Source organism: Phycodurus eques, chromosome 19 (assembly GCF_024500275.1).
Source record: "Phycodurus eques isolate BA_2022a chromosome 19, UOR_Pequ_1.1, whole genome shotgun sequence".
NCBI lineage: Eukaryota > Metazoa > Chordata > Actinopteri > Syngnathiformes > Syngnathidae > Phycodurus > Phycodurus eques.
The window spans coordinates 6,726,768-6,743,076 of NC_084543.1; the positions used below are offsets into that span (position 1 = coordinate 6,726,768).

A 16,309-nucleotide genomic window follows, 5' to 3' on the forward strand; every position below is an offset into this window, starting at 1 on the left:
GCCGCCATTATCTAAATACTCTGGGCCTAATTAAAGAACGTGGGCCATATGTGGCCCCCGATCCATACTTTGCCCACACCTGGTATAAACCTAAAACCTAGCCTTTAAAAGTGTAATTTCTTGTCATGTGAGTCAAGAAAACATCATTAATCCTGCCTATAGTGACAGAATGTGTTTGAAAGACAAACAGTGTGGGCCAGCCTCCGCTCATGGGGACTATGAAGTTAAACAAAGCCAAACAGTTGGGAAGTGGCGGTTTATATGACGATATAATCACGCTCATATGGCAGTGACCACCCAAAGGCACCCAGAGGTTATCCATGATTCACTGCGATAATGAGCCTCATCACTTAGGCTGTCACACTATCTCCTAAGAGGCCCGGGCCCATCATTTACATCCCACAAGGAATCAAGGAACCCTGCAAATGTGACCCGTATGATCCATTTCTAGTTGTGTGTGATCCAGAGTCTCCCAAAAGAGGGGCTTCACTTTCAGCGTAATTAAGAGACAGTGAAATAGAGACGGGTTTAATAGATGAATCCATCATCCTTCCATCGTCAAGTACGAGCAGATAATGATTTCGTTAGTTGAAGAAGATGGCCAATTATCCTGACTGCACAGCAAAAACTGGGCTTAAAAAACAAGGGGGTAACGTAATGAAATAAAGAGTAGTCTACTTCATTTAACTCATTCACTACCAGTTAACATGGATATTTGACCTCTCACAACATCAGTGGCAGTGAATGAAAATTGTCTGCTAATAGAACATGAAATTTTGACTTGGCAAAATTACTTAAAACAAGTGAACAGTTGCCCTTAAAAAACCACAGCGATTTCTTTAAAGTAGTGTATTTATTCGACTTACACCCATAGAATTATGTTACAGTGGCATCTTGATTTAAGCTTAATTTGTTCTGTGAGCACGCTCGTAGCCATTAATCCGTTCCAGCCCCACATTGGACTCATTTTGGTGTGCACACCTTGGCCAACAAGGGGCATTATAATAGACACAAACAAAGAAGAGTTTCACAACTAAGTGACTGACTAAGCTGCAGTAATGGCCTTTTTTTTTGCAGAGAATAAATGTTGCTATCATTTGTGATCAAATATCTGTTTCTTCAATGTGTCTTAGCATTAAGCTAGCAGACATTCCTAAGGCAAAGGTGTGTGGTTGCTTAAAAGACACAAAGTGTAATTCTCTTTGTTTTATGTTTAGTATGACAAACATCAACTGAAAGTGGCAATAAACAGCTTGAAGCCTTTTTTTTTGAAGACTGAAGTAGGGTCACTCATAAGTCAAGGTAGCACTCAGTTTCTTATTTTAAGCTAAACTTTACTCATAACCGGTAACAAAAACCTCAATAGGATCTTGTAATACCTTATCAAGCTCTTTCACGGAAAAATGATGGAAGCAAGTGAAATAATCTTACACACACACACACAAATGGTCAGAGGAAACATCTTGGCAGACAAAGAAGAACAAGCATATTTTGTCTAAATTTTAGATCTTTAAGCTTTGCTAGAGTTTAGTTCTTTGCAGTATATAGTATTTGCATCTCATGAAGGCACAAGAACCAAAATGCATGATAATTGGACACAGCATCTGTTAACTTCCTGTTGTCCAATTTAGCAGTGATTACCATGAGAGATTCCTGTAGGAAATTATCAAATTTCACCTAATTGCTCCCAATTATATTTACTACAATAGATGTATCTTTGTTTGTCTTTCTATGCCAGCTACGAATAGTGACAAGCAGAACAATAAGATGCTGTTCCTCTAGGTGGCAGTAGGTGCATAATTAACCTGTGTAGCCACTTTTTATGACATTTTTGTTTGGTGATGTGCCGTGACAATTTTCCAATGTAAAATAATATGGATATTAGCTCAGTAAATGTTGGGTAAAAACTGTTCTACAAGTCCGGGATTGAGTCAGGACTGAGTGCCACCTGTCCAGGTTGGTAAATTCTGCACGGACACAGGCGGCGGTGAGAAGCGTCTGAGCCGGCGCAGCTGAACAACAGCGGTTCCTGCTGGAGGCGACAGTGTCGACCCCACGGTGTGTAAGCGGGGAAGATGTGATTGACTTCCTCGGTCATGCTGGAACAACCGATTGCTAGCCTGCAAAATTGGAAAGAATTTGACTGACTAAGTAACATCCCGGCAAAAATGTAAGACAATGGTCCCTGTTAATTTATTTCATGACCACAGTCATGGAAGCATGTTTTAAGGCTTGAACTATAAATCGATTTGTTTAAATTTTTCATGGTAGTTTGTATTTTCTTTACACTTATTTTATGCTTTAAATTTTTGTTTGTTTGTGTGGTCTAATACATTTGCAAAAACATTTACAACATTTAAAAAGTGTGTTTTATTACGTTTAAATGTGTTTAAAGCATGTGGGAAGGTTATTTTAAGCTCCTAAACTTTTTTAAAAATGATTTTGAATATTTTACAGTTAAGGACTGTACAGATTTGAAAGGTATGTATGGGGCAGTGTGGCCCAGGCGGCAAGTGTATGCCCAGCAACCAGGAGGGTTGGCTGTTTGTATTCCCGCCCGAGCGCATGTCGTTGTTGTGCCCCTGGGCAAGACACTTAACCCACATTGCCTACGAATGAATGTGGTTGGATTTTTGGTGGTGGTCGGAGGGGGCGTAGGCGCAGAATGGAAGCCACGCTTCTGTCAGACTAACCCAGGGCAGCGCTGGCTACACAAGTAGCTTACCACCACCAGGCTGTGACTGAGGAGTGAATACATGAAATTGTAAAGCGTCTTTGAGTGCCTAGAAAAGCGCTATATATGTGTAATGCATTATTATTTCACGTAATAAGGTTCATCTCTCACCTTGCGAACACGTCGGGATTGTTGAGCCGGTGAAACTGTGAGGGTTCACACACCAGCGAGGCGCGCTTACACACGCTTACACATGACTGACCGAGGGGACCCATGTGCAACCTTAGCACACTTTCGGGAGGCCACGTGGCGACTGATGGAGTGCAGAAACTCTGGAGGGAGAAAGTTCATAAAAATCGGATTATTAATGATATGTAAACATTTCAGTTGAATATTGTTTGAATGAATGCTGGGACTCATTTATCTTATGAGAAAATGACTTAATAAAACCCTACTAAATGGTAAATGGACTGCACTACTAGAGTACTGGCTGTTGTGGCAAAAGTACTCACACTGCATACAGAAGTACAGAACAGATAATTGTGTAAAAAAAAAAAAAAAAAAAAAAAACTGATTCAACCCCGTCCACCATGTTCCGGCATCTGCAACTCTGCTAGGAGCCACTTGCCGATCAGCAGAGCCGGACAGGAAATGTCGTCTGACGCGGATCCATGTATGGGGGATGGGAGAGGAACAGGTGCTGAAAATCAGCACTACCTTTGCCGAATTTTTTGCGTTAAAGAGGAGCAACTGCACGTCAGACTTTAAATGAGTCCATGGTATAACATCTTGGTGCCCAAAACCGGTAGCGCGTCATACAATGAGACACCAAAAATACGTAAAAGAATCAAATTACTTATCAACCGTACACTATTTATCCTGCTCATCTAAAAATAAATGTACATATATTTTGAAGTATTTTATTATAATATTTCATTGTCATTATTTATTTAGCGGCACGGTGGCCGACTGGTTAGAGGGTCAGCCTCACAGTTCTGAGGACCCGGGTTCAATCCCCGGCCCCGACTGTGGAGTTTGCATGTTCTCCCCGTGCCTGTGGGCTTTCACCGGGCACTCCGGTTTCCTCCCACATCCCAAAAACATGCATAAATTGGAGACTCTAAATTGCCCGTAGGTGTGCATGTGAGTGCGAATGGTTGTCTGTTTGTATGTGCCCTGCGATTGGCTGGCAACCAGTTCAGGGTGTACCCCGCCTCCTGCCCGATGACAGCTGGGATAGGCTCCAGCACGCCTGCGACCCTAGTGAGGATAAGCGGCTCAGAAAATGGATGGATGGATTATTTATTTAAGGTAACTCAGTTGAGCGGTAGGACAGCGTCCTCACTCCCTCTATTGACCAGCTATGGCAGCTATATGTAGCGAAGCGCATTTACCTGCTGAGTGATATAATGATGAACCCGGTCCAGCATTCCCTCACAAGAGAACTCTCGAGGAGTTAGAGGCTTCACCTGCAAAAGTACAACTGCTTTAGTTGTTGGCTTTTTAATATGAATCAAATTGGTGGGGCACTACCACTTAGGTATGCTATTCAGCTGCAGACCAAAATAAAAATACCAAAAAAAAAAGTGTTCACAAACTTTATGGCTCCAGATACCCCGTAACAGGGAGTTTTTTTTTTTTTTTTTTTGTATAACAAATTAATATTTTTTTTGAGAAAAAAAAGTTGTAATGTTGAATGTATAAAGTCTTATTTTCTTCAAGAAAAAGTCGTAATCGTAAGAGGACATTTTGTTGGGGTAAAAAGTCTTAATTTTATAAGAATAAAGTTTTATTTCTCCAAAATATAGTCTGAATATTATATATTATTATTGTTAAGTAGTTCACTTTAATGATTAAGTAGTTCATTTTAATGAGAATAATTAATTGATCAATTATTTAATCATTTTAAAATATTTGAAATATGTTAAATGCCATATACATTATCTACATAATGTATATTATCATTAATCATAATTAAAATTAACAAATATATGTAGAAAAGTGTTATTGGATTATTTACTATTAATAAATCAACCAAATATGAGATAAATTATGTAAAAAAAAATAATAATAATTCATGAATAGTTTAATTAATCAATTTGAGGGTCAATAGAATAATAAATAAATGCATCCCCTATTATAGGACTCTTGATTATATACTATAAATGTTCGGTGGCAAAATGCACTTTTACAAAAAAAGTAGTGTTAATAATGCTCGGTTTAGAATTTAATATTTGTTCATCTTTAGAATTCCATTACAACCTATTAAGAGGTGTTTCATATGTTGCTTTCCTTATTTAGCTCCATGATCTGATCTCTTCGTTGGACGTCATTAGATTGCACCAAATGAAGTAAGTGTGCATCAATACAATCAGGCTTACCTCCGTGCGTAGAATTTCTTTGACTGCTTCCCGTACTTGCGTCTTGTTGGTCACATCCACAGTCCACACGTGAGGTCTGCCAATGGATTTTTCAGCGTACGGGTGCTGGGAGGAGATCTGTGACCGAAGTTAATCACTGCTATTAAATATAAAATTAATATGAACTATTTACTCTAATATTTACCTTTCTAGTTGTGGGTTTTCCTTTGTAGAAGTTGTTATTGTCTGAGGAGTGTGGCGGGTTCAGCCGTGGCTGTAGGAAGACGCAACCGAGAGCAATGGCCTCGATGGGAGCTGGACCCTCATAGGGGAAACCGAGACCTACGAAAACCTGATGGGGGCAGGCACGTATTTTATTCATTAATAAAAGTATTTAAAAGGATTCTATAAATCGAGTTCTTTAATCTAACAATACTCATATGTAACATTATCCAACATAAAAATCGTGGCTATTGAAAATGCCGAGTGGCTAGTACCTCTGGGAAACCACTAGCCACAGTGGCTGGTGAGCAAAAAAGTTAATGTCAAGCCCTTTATGACTTTTTTGTCATTAGGGGCTGTTGTTTGTTTGAGCTCTACGATTGACTGGCAACCAGTCTACCCTGCCTGTCATCCCAAAGTCAGCTAGGATACGCTCCAGCTCACTTGGGACTCTGACGATAAGCGCTATGGAAAATGAATGATTGAATGGAAGTTGTGATGCATTCGTGTCTGACCTTAGCTCTGCGGAGGAGTCTCCGGAAGTGTCGCTGAGAGAGCAGGCCGTGGTTTCTTACGAAGCTGGGTAAGGTGGAGACGTGTCCGGGTGGCTGGTAGACAGTGGCGTGGGTCTCCAGCTCTTCGCTGATCACCTTGACATACTCTGAAAGTCCCTAAAATATTCACACACAAGTACAGATACTAACAAAAAAGTACTGGTAAAAGTAGAAGCACTGATACAACTCTTTCAGTAAAAAGTACAGAATCTGAAATGTACAAAAGTACAATTGAATTACTTCCAATACCACTGTTTACATGCATGAAACTTCTACTTGACGTTACCTGCCACATGTATTCCTGTTTGCCATAAATGACGGCAATCTTCTCCTTCCTATTGAGGTCGGACTCCTGCGCCCTCACTGCATCGTCACTTACAAAGCCCAGGAAGGAGTTATCAGGTGTATGCGCTACATCCACAAAGACACATATTACTAAAAAAAATAGATGATTTAAATGGATGAAACTGCAGATGAATAACATTAAAACGCTGGCCATGCCATATTCACGTTGTGCGTTAAAATAACAACTGTTGGAGGAAATGAGAGCTCTCCACAAATAAGAAGTCCACCGCTGACTGTTTGGATAGGCAGCTGCCCTCCGACACACTGAGCGAGGTGTGAGGGATGAGTATTTACCTAAGAGATGCAGGAATGTGCCAGGATAGGTGTAAGTGCTGTTTTAGTTTAAAAAACATTTGTGGCGTGTGGGCTTTTGTGTCCGTCCAGAACAGCAAGCAGAGTTGAGTTGTTTACACATACATTTATCGCCGCTAAACAAAAACAACTCAAGCACCTACAGTATCTTCTATCTTTATTTGCAATCTGATACTCTTCATCCCCTTGACTCACGATACAAATGAAAGGGGCATGGGTGAGCAAAGTATGGTTCAAGGGCCACACATGGCCCACTCTGTACTTTTTTTCAAGGCACTATATATCTCTCTCTCTCTGTCCTCCTCCGGCAGGACAAATAAACACGTTCCCGGCGGAGGAATGAAGAGCGGCTCTCATCTCGGCGCATCCAGCCTTACTCCATCCGCCGGCAGGACGGCAAAGGTGACAGGGAGAGGTGTTTGAAAGTTCTGTCTGGGCCGGCAGTTTATTTAACCTGGCTATTAATCCTCACAAGGAGAACACCTTAAAAGTATGTGAGAGATCATCATGGATAAATACAATCGTGTATCATGTTTCCTGAGGCTTTTATTTAATGCGGAGAGTAAAAGGCTTCGATAAGGGGTGGGCAAACATTTGTGCACAATTCGATTTTTTTAAACAGATGAGCCCCATCATTATTAGATGACGTTTAAATTATAATAAAAAAAAGATGTCCATTTAAAATTTGTAAAATAGTTAAATATAATAAAATAATTAATGTCAATTGTTTATTGTAATGTAATAAAATGTACTTATAATTCATTATAATTGATGAATTTATTAATTATAACGTAAATAAATCTAATAAATGTATATAAAAAGAAATACATTTTAATTAACCAATTTATTTGAAAGAAAATTGAAAAATTAATTATTGCAACAAATATTACAGGACTCCTGATTTTGTAAATGCTCAGTGAGGGGGATTCAAGAACTAAGTGTGCTATTTGTAGATCATGGACCACTTTAGATTATGAGAGGTCTTTATTTTTACAATTGCATGTTTCAATTCAAATGAACACCGCAAACTTCAGCTTTACCGATGCCATGTCTTCACTGCAGCTGGCACGCATCTATGTATGGCGTCTGTTTGATGTGCGACGCTAATAAATGAGGCATATTAGATACTCTTACGCAGTAAGGCATGGTCCTAAACAATGTTTACACAATAAAAATATAGAAATAATGCATGCACTATTGATCATACAACACTCACGGAACATGGTCATGTACTGCAGAGGTTGGAGGCCCCAGCTACCCCAAAGTGTTTTAAATCCATGGGGCTGAGCATAACTGCCCAAGTTAAAAGCTGGTTCAGTGCCAAACGAGTCCAGAATTCTGAAGCGGCACCTATAGAACACATTTGCAAAGTTAATGTTAAAATTGGACAGAACCTACATATATATATATATATATATATATGATCAGAAAACACGATGCATGTCATAGGAGAGTTATTCCCAACCACTGTGCTGGGGGAAATTATCCAATTTCACTTAAGAGGTCCGAAAATTATTATTTAATTACTACGCATAATGTATCTTTGATCATCTACCGATCCCTGCGATGTATAATGACAGGCAGAACAAATAAATGCTCTTCCACTAGATGGCAGAACACAGTTAAACTGTGTATCCACCGCTTGCTATTCATACAGCAAAATAATTCCTTTGTGTTCAACTAAACAGGCCCAGATTTCACACTAAGTACATTTGTAAGTCAGTTGAGGCGACATCCTGATTACTTTAGTATATATTCTTTTTGTTACATTTTTGTTTGGTGGTGTGCCGTGAGCTCTTGTCCCAATAGAGGTTGGGAGAAACTGCTAGGAGATCTTCAGTCTCTCATGCATTCTAGTGCACAAGTGGATGAAAGCACTGAAGAGAAGTGTAGTTGCTCCACCTAGTGGTGAAGATGGTAAATTACAGTTTCTTCAATACAATTCAAATGCAAATTTGAATCAGAATGAACCAAAAATGACGACAAAGGGTCACCGGTGTGCCGGACCCTATCCCATCTGATTTTGGCTGAGAGTCGGGGTACACACTGAACTGGTTGCCAGCCAGTCGCAGACATTTCCAACAATATTACATTAACAAAAATGATTACTTAGACTCACTGGTAATATTGGAAAGCCAGTCCCATGGCCCCTCGAAGGTGAACAAGACCGTGATAGTCAGTATAGATGAGGTCAAACGACAGGGGGCCCTTGATCGGACAGCTGCCTCGGCCAGGAGCGGCACCTATCAGTCTGGAGCGTTCTCAACAAAGTCATTTTTGCACCAAAGCTACTACCTGAATTATATCTCTCAGATAGGGGTTGCCCACCTGTGGAGGTGATACTGCGAAGTGGTGAGGCTCACATTGTGGCCCAGTATGGTCAAACAGGCGCTAAGGTCTGCCCACTGAACCAGCTCTCCAAGAGGACCACCTCTTTCCACCATAGCTTCAAAATGTTGGCCTGCACCCCCAGCGAGAGCGCCGGGATAAAGCAGTACCTACAGGTCCAGAGAAAAACTGCATAAAATTTACCAAAGAAAACCAAAATAGTAAACTTAAATACAGTACAGAGCTTCACTTTTTTCACATTTTGTGTCACAATTCCATCATGGGGCATTGTGTGTAGAATTTTAAGAGGAAAAAAATATCCGTTTTGTTATGTTAAAGCTGTAATATAACTAAATGTGAAAAAGTGAAGAACTGTGAGTACTTTCCAGATACACATGTAAATAAGTTGCGAGTTCTAACCCTCATGAGAGATGAATGTGTCTTGTTGTTTTGCTGTCTCATCGTGAGAGCCGCCTGTCTCCAGCACTCTGACATCATTTCCACTCTGGAGCGCATGAATCTGACTGCAGGGCCGCTGCTGTTGTTGATGGCTTCATAGAGTGAACTCATGCTTGTGCGTATCGCCGCCTGTGCAAGAAAGTGGTGTGAGCATGCAAGTGCAAGTCCAGTCTCATGAATACAAAGTCAAGTCGACTGTCGACTTAAGTCTGACTCAAGTTATGTCACTCAAGTTCCCCACCTCTGCTACTTTCTAATACTTGATACCTTCTTTGTGTAGGGCTGAGCTCTCTGATGCCAAGTAGGAGTAGAGTGGTTCCGGCCAGGTTGAGGGGGGCAGAAGTTCTCTATTTGGCTGAGGTACGTTAGTATGGAGCAGGCGGTACCATCCACGTCGTAAAAGGCATAGCAGGGGTCTGACTGCCATTTGTCCTGCAAGAACTACAACATAAATGATAAATGATACTATCTTTAGGAACAACACAAGTCTTTATAAAGCAGTTTTACAATAGGATAACATTAACTAAACCTATGCAAATACTGTATTGAAGTTGCACCTAGTGTATGCAGTGCACCATGAAGGTTCTACAAAAATACTTTCTCACCGCAACTTTCTCTGCACACACTGGATATGCAGTATCCACGGGCAGCACACACGTCTCCTTGGGCTCTATGAGAATTAATTACATATGAATTTACTGGACTCTTCATTGGATACATCTGCACAGTCTAAGGGGATGGGGGGTCAATACAGTGTGTGTAATAGAATTTAAGAGTACAGGCAGTGTGTAGACTTCCCATAAGCCACACCCACCCCACAACAAGCTCTTGCCAATGTCAATTATATGTAACTAACACCCACATACACACCCACCTGATCCACCTGCTTCCTACCAGTTTTTTTTAACAATGCTGGCCCTTGCCAAAATAAACACTCCTTTGCTGTGTAAAACAACCTAGTAAAAGGGAAAAAGGGGATAAGAAAAACAACAAGTATAGCCATACCCTTAAGAACAGCAAATGGCGCATGTTAGAGGTGAAAAAGCTCCATTTTCAAAAATATGAGTGGGCAAGTTTTATGAAAACGCTCATGCGTACTTCATGAGTCAGATTTTGTGGGCGCAAGGCAGGTGTCGGTAAAGTTCGGGCTAGGGCAGGGGGCCAACATCAGGCCCACTGAGCAGGTATTCAATCAGAGTCCTGTAGTAATGTTTGTGTTAATTGTGTCATTTGTATCCCTAATATTGGCTAGTTAAAATGTATCCGTATTTTTTAACCTGGTCCCCTGCTTATTTGCAGAAACCCCCGTTTATTCATGCATTGATGTTTTTTTTTTGCTTTTTTTATTTTCATGGCAATTATAAGGCAGCGTCAATTATTCACTGACAGACTTAATGTGAAATAAATAAGTAAAATTTAAAAAATTACACATTTCACATGTATGCATTTTAATTCAATTGTTACTCTCTTTGTTGTATTAAAAAAATCTTAATTCTAATTGCATTAATTATAAGTAACACAATTGAAAAATGAGAATGAATTATGATTTTATGACTTAAACTAACTATTTCACATATTTTACATATCGCTGGTGTTGGGCCGAAACCTCCTAAGCCCAATTTGGTAGATTTCTTATTTTTTTCACAAAACAACACTATTGGTCAGTCCCCATGTGGGTATGTTATTTTTATAAATTATTGACCAATCTTAAATCTTGAAAATGTCTTTGTCATTGATGATGCAATGGTAATGGTTCAACGTTTTTTTTTTGGTTTCTTGTAAAGTGATGGTTTTGGAGATGGAAGGTTTCTGCCCAACACCAGCAGTATCACATTTTCACTTCATGATGAATGACCTGGCCCCATCTGTTTATTTTAAAAATCAAATGTGCCCCTTGAGCGCATAGGTTTGTCCACCCCTGGTGCAAGGGGAGACGAGGAGGTGTGTGTTTTTGTTTTGTGCATGCGGGTGGCTTGCGTGCACTGTAAGTGTGTCGACAAGCGTGTCCGTGTGGCCCGGCTTTCATGAATTGTTCAAACAAGGAGGTGAGAGTGCACCCGCACATCTCCATGGCCAACACACACACATTGCATGCCAACTATAGTGTGCGTAACCTAATTCTCACCTGACACCTCTCAGGTGGGTCGTGGTGGGTGTTGTTAAAGTTCTATTCAAAGGACTTCATTCCCCTTAACACCCTGCACTCGTTGCCCTTTAACCAGCATCCCCTTGCATTCACATCCATTATCACAGCTTGTTAATTTGGCCCTGTGGGTAACCTCTCTAGCACTGAAGACTTTGAACTGAGGTTTTGGCTCACATTGACACACTGCAAGGCGACCGCAAAGGCGCTAGCAATTGGCCAATTAGTCAATTATAACTGGAGCAAACCACAAACTCTGATGTGAGCAAGTGTTGCTTTTAGGAGCTTATATGGTTGAAATTAAGGATTGGCCAAGCAGGATCTTTATCTAGCAGCAACATCTGAGCAATTTGCCAGTCACTTCTTATACAGTAGATATAAAAAGTCTACACAACCCTGTTCAAATGCCAGGTTATTGTGACGTTAAAACAAATGAAACCGAGATCAATCATTTCAAAACTTTTGACACCAGTAATGTGGCCTATAAACTGTGCAACTCATCCATCCAGCCATCCATTTCCTGAACCGCTTATCCTCACAAGGGTCGCGGGAGTGCTGCAGCCTATCACAGCCATCATCGGGCTGGATGCAGGGTACACCATGAACTGGTTGCCAGCCAATCGCAGGGCACACATAAACAAACAACCATTCACACTCACACCTACGGGCAATTTAGAGTCTTCAATGAACCTACCATGCATGTTTTTGGGATATGGGAGGAAACCGGAATGCACGGAGAAAACACACGCTGGCACGGGGAGAACATGCAAACTCCACACAGGAGGGGCTGGAGATTGAACCCCGGTCCTCAGAACTGTGAGGCAGACGCTCTAACCAGTAGCACACCATGCCGCCTGTGCAACTCAATTAAATGTTTTTTAAATATCTTTTCATGAGGGGAAATTAAAAATGAACAACTGAAATAATGTGGTTGCACAAGTGTGCACACCCACTTCACTGGGATGTTGCCTGTGTTCAGCATTAACCCATCACATTTATACATATTTTGAGTGTGAGTCAGCACACCTGTCACCATTAAAAGAGCCTTTGATTAACCTCAAATAATTTTTTTTTTTTTTTTTTTTGCTTTGTAGCAGAACCCTGAAGGCTTCATGCGCACACTGACTGCTATTTTGAACTGTTCATAATTCCCTCTGCTTTGTGTAAGGCCTGGTGCCTTTCAACTGAAGCAAAACAGCCCCAAAGCATGATGCTGCTGCTACCATGCTTCATTGTAGATATAACAGTTCAAGTCTTCTGGCGAGGCTTTACCACAAGGTTTAAGAGCATGGTTATGGGACTTTCTGACCATTCTTCCAGAAGCGCTTTTGTGAGTTCCTGCAGTGATGTGGGACGAGAGGGCCTTGCTCTGAGTCTCCGCTCTAATTCATGAGTGAGGTCAGGACTCTTTGCAGGCCAGTCCAGTTCATCCACAGAAAACTCTTTCATAGTTGTCTTTATGGACCTTGCTTTGTGCACTGGTGCACAGTCATGTTGGGACAGGAAAAGGCCATCCCCAAATTCTTCCCACAAAGTTGGGAACATGTAATTCTCCAAAATCGTTTGGTATGCTGAAGCATTCAGAGTTCCTTTCACTGGAAATAAAAGGCCTATATTTTTGTTCAAATACCTATGTGCTTTCCTTGATTCTCACGTGTTGGCGGGGTGTTAGGCTGGCGCTGATGATGATTGAAGTGGTCCAGCCTCTGGGAAACCCTGTTCAGCTCCTTCTCCACCAAGCGGGCCAAGCCTTGCTGGTCCTGTCTCAAGCTGGCAAACCAAGATCAATCGATGATCGCAATCAAAATCATGCATATTAACATATACCGCTTATATTGTATCCATATTTATATCTCTCAATTTGTGCTTATTTTTCAAATGTGACTGCAGAATGTCTACATTATTTTTATGTCTATAGTCTCTTTAACGTTTCAATGTACAATACATAGAACTATTATACAAGTATGCATATCAGCAGTTTAATACACGCTACATACTATTGGGTGTATTATAATTGATCATTATATTATTATATATCACTGTCAACAGTATACTTCCCACGATGCAGTAATTGTACAAATATTACTATAGCATAATCAGATAATATTAATTACCACATACCAAGATGAGACATCTTAATCTTGTTTTTTTTTTCAGGTTTGACTAGATTCAAATTTCTTTTAAGTCCTTCTCAATGCTGGTTTTTATTTATGTTGGTACTTTGTTGGTTGTTTCTATTTATTGCTTCTATCTAGCTGTCTATCTGTCTATGATGTGTATAATTTATAGTTTTATGCGTACTATACGTATTCCAAACCTTATTATTCCAGTATTCCAGGTGTCGTATTAGTACCTCTGCAGAAGCATATGGAGATCCTCTGAGGTCCTCTTAGCGTCTCGCTCTCTGTTCAGCCTCTGCACTTGAGTACTAAGAGCCTCTAAGCGAAGAGCCAGCCTGCGAAAACCCAGACCTGAAAATAACATTACACACATCTACATGTAGTGTCACACCACTATGATCATGCTTCAAATTGTTTCTTGGTTTTTCTACCCCGATCCTCAGCAGGGGACCTCCCAACAGGGTCATCTTTGGATATTTCCAGTGGCACCCAGAGGCTCTGCAGCAGTAGCGAGAAGGCAGACAGACCCAGGCAGAGCACCAAGCAACCACTAGAGGGTGCAATAGACATGGAGAAATGAGCTATTTAGTATTTGTTTGCCCAGTGACCACTTTGTGACTCCAAACATTCATATCTCAAATCATATTTCCCCACTGAAATGAAAGGAAATTCCATTGATCTGTTCAAACCCCACAAAAATGTTTTTTAAACAAGAAAAATAGCACTCTACAGTATTATGCTGGCTAAAAACATGCAGTTTTGCATAATTAAATAGAATGTAAATGTGCATCATGATTTCATTGTTCAATGCCCATTGACATTGTGCTCACACCAATTAAATAGAATGTAAATGTGCATCATGATTTCATGGTTCAATGCCCATTGACATTGTGCTCACACCTACAAAGGGACTCAGTAAGATGCTGTAATGTCTTTTCACAGAGGTTAAAAGATATATATGCCTGTGAGTAGTTATTGTCATGTCTACATGTGTTGCTGCACCATTTGTGTCCAATTATCTGTCGCTTATTCGACCATCTATGGCATTTTGCATTGCTTGTTAGCGTTAAGATAGCGGACATTTGTAAATTACGTGTTTTGATAAAATACACAACACATAATTCTCCTTGTTTTATGTTTGCATTGCAGGGAGGTGGAGTCTATCCAAGATGACTTCAGGAGAAAGGTGGACTACACCCTAGACTGGTCCCCAGTCAGTCATTGGGCACATATAGAGACAGACAAGCTTATCTACACACACTCGCACTGTCACTGAGTGGAAAATTAACCCACGCTGTCTGCACCAAAGTCAGACATACAACACCATCAGTGACTAAAGATTAATCAAATATATTTTTTTAAGAATAAGTGTTAATTAGTTTTCAATTACAAATGTCAAAGAAATTGTTGATGCATGTGCGTAACAAGTCATTCAGCTATAGTAATAGTCCACAGCTAAATCTGTTGCATCTGAAAACTGTGATCGTTAATCTGATGATGCTCAGTCTTACCTGCGTGGTCGCAGTGCAACACGCATGACCTCTTTTTTGTTGTTGTCGCAGCTGTCGGATCTCACTGCCAAACACAGAATGAATCAAACTGTACAACATGGTGAGTAATCATTGTGCAACACCGGCTCTGCCGTAATATCGTTTTAGACTCAAATTGTAATTGAATTATATATTTGGGTAATGCAAAAGTCATCATGTCTGGCCAATAATGTGGCCTTAGGTGTTTGCGCAGAAGGTTCAGCAAGCTGATATAATACTGAAGCCATGTCACCACTGTGGGATGCACACTATATAGAATCTATATAGTCTATCTATATGATAGATGTCAACAATTGTGTTAAAATAGACAAGGCATATGCAGACACTCCTCACCTCCTGATATCTTCTTACCCACTGCCAAGCTCCATCAGGCCTGTTTAGAAAACAAACAAGGCTTTTTAAAAAGAAAAGAAATGAAGTCTAGGCTGAAAACTCCTTTTTTGTCTGCTTTCGCTCTTTACATCCTTCTGTTTCTGCGCCCTTTCTGTCTCGCGACCCATGGGTGGGCATCATGTGGTTGCCATGGTAACTTGACTCCCCTTTTTTAAGGAAAACAATACCCACGGTAGCGCCGGGGCCATTCACGGACACAATGGAACCCACGCTATAGGGTGACAGAGTTTCTTTTTAGGACTGCTAGACACACACAAGCTTGGGCTGTAAATGGATGCCACAATGCTTATTTAAATTGCTGCATGTGTACATACACTTTAGTATTTACAAAATTGTTACAGACAGAAAATACTCATCCAAACAACCAAGATAGTGATGTGAGAAATGTGGGAATGGAAACATGTATTTCAGGAGAGGTTTACTTTAGTGGTAAATAAAGAGACTGAACCAGCACTAAGACAGCAGAGGTAACTCCTCTTAATCCCAATTGTAACTGTAATAAATTGTTCCTTATTTAATATCATAATATCCCTCCAAAATATTTGACACCATAAAAAATGGCTGGGCTGGATTAATGGCATTTCCATTCAATTCAATGAGGAAGGATGAATTAAGATACAAGTGTTTTGAGTTGGATGTCCACGGAATGAATTAGATTCCTATCTTAAGGCACCTCTTAAAAGTAAAACAAAACAAAAAACTGCTACATAGAGTAATTATACTGTAAATGTCTGGCAATTGGCATATCTGCCATTTGGAAAACACAAATTGGATTGAAAATGATTCTGTATTGTTTTTGTTGTTGTTTTTTGTAATACTGCCTCTATGTGATCATTCTCACTGTCATTC

At 40.3% G+C, this 16,309-nt stretch overlaps 1 protein-coding gene across 1 annotated transcript; it reads right to left on the reverse strand.

Moving 5' to 3' along the window:
* Window positions 1–1,912: 1,912 nt before the first annotated feature.
* On the reverse strand, window positions 1,913–15,089 carry LOC133395259 (alpha-1,6-mannosylglycoprotein 6-beta-N-acetylglucosaminyltransferase B-like). The gene is made up of 17 exons (XM_061664019.1): window positions 15,029–15,089; window positions 13,949–14,067; window positions 13,751–13,868; window positions 13,028–13,167; window positions 9,860–9,924; window positions 9,522–9,695; window positions 9,216–9,383; window positions 8,796–8,965; window positions 8,587–8,718; window positions 7,684–7,817; window positions 6,097–6,221; window positions 5,772–5,927; window positions 5,240–5,386; window positions 5,056–5,172; window positions 4,069–4,143; window positions 2,846–3,006; window positions 1,913–2,120 (listed from the first exon to the last, which is right to left on the reverse strand). Exons 1-17 carry the CDS (start codon window positions 15,052–15,054, stop codon window positions 1,913–1,915), a joined length of 2,235 nt encoding a protein of 744 aa, XP_061520003.1. The 5' UTR covers window positions 15,055–15,089.
* Window positions 15,090–16,309: the final 1,220 nt, after the last annotated feature.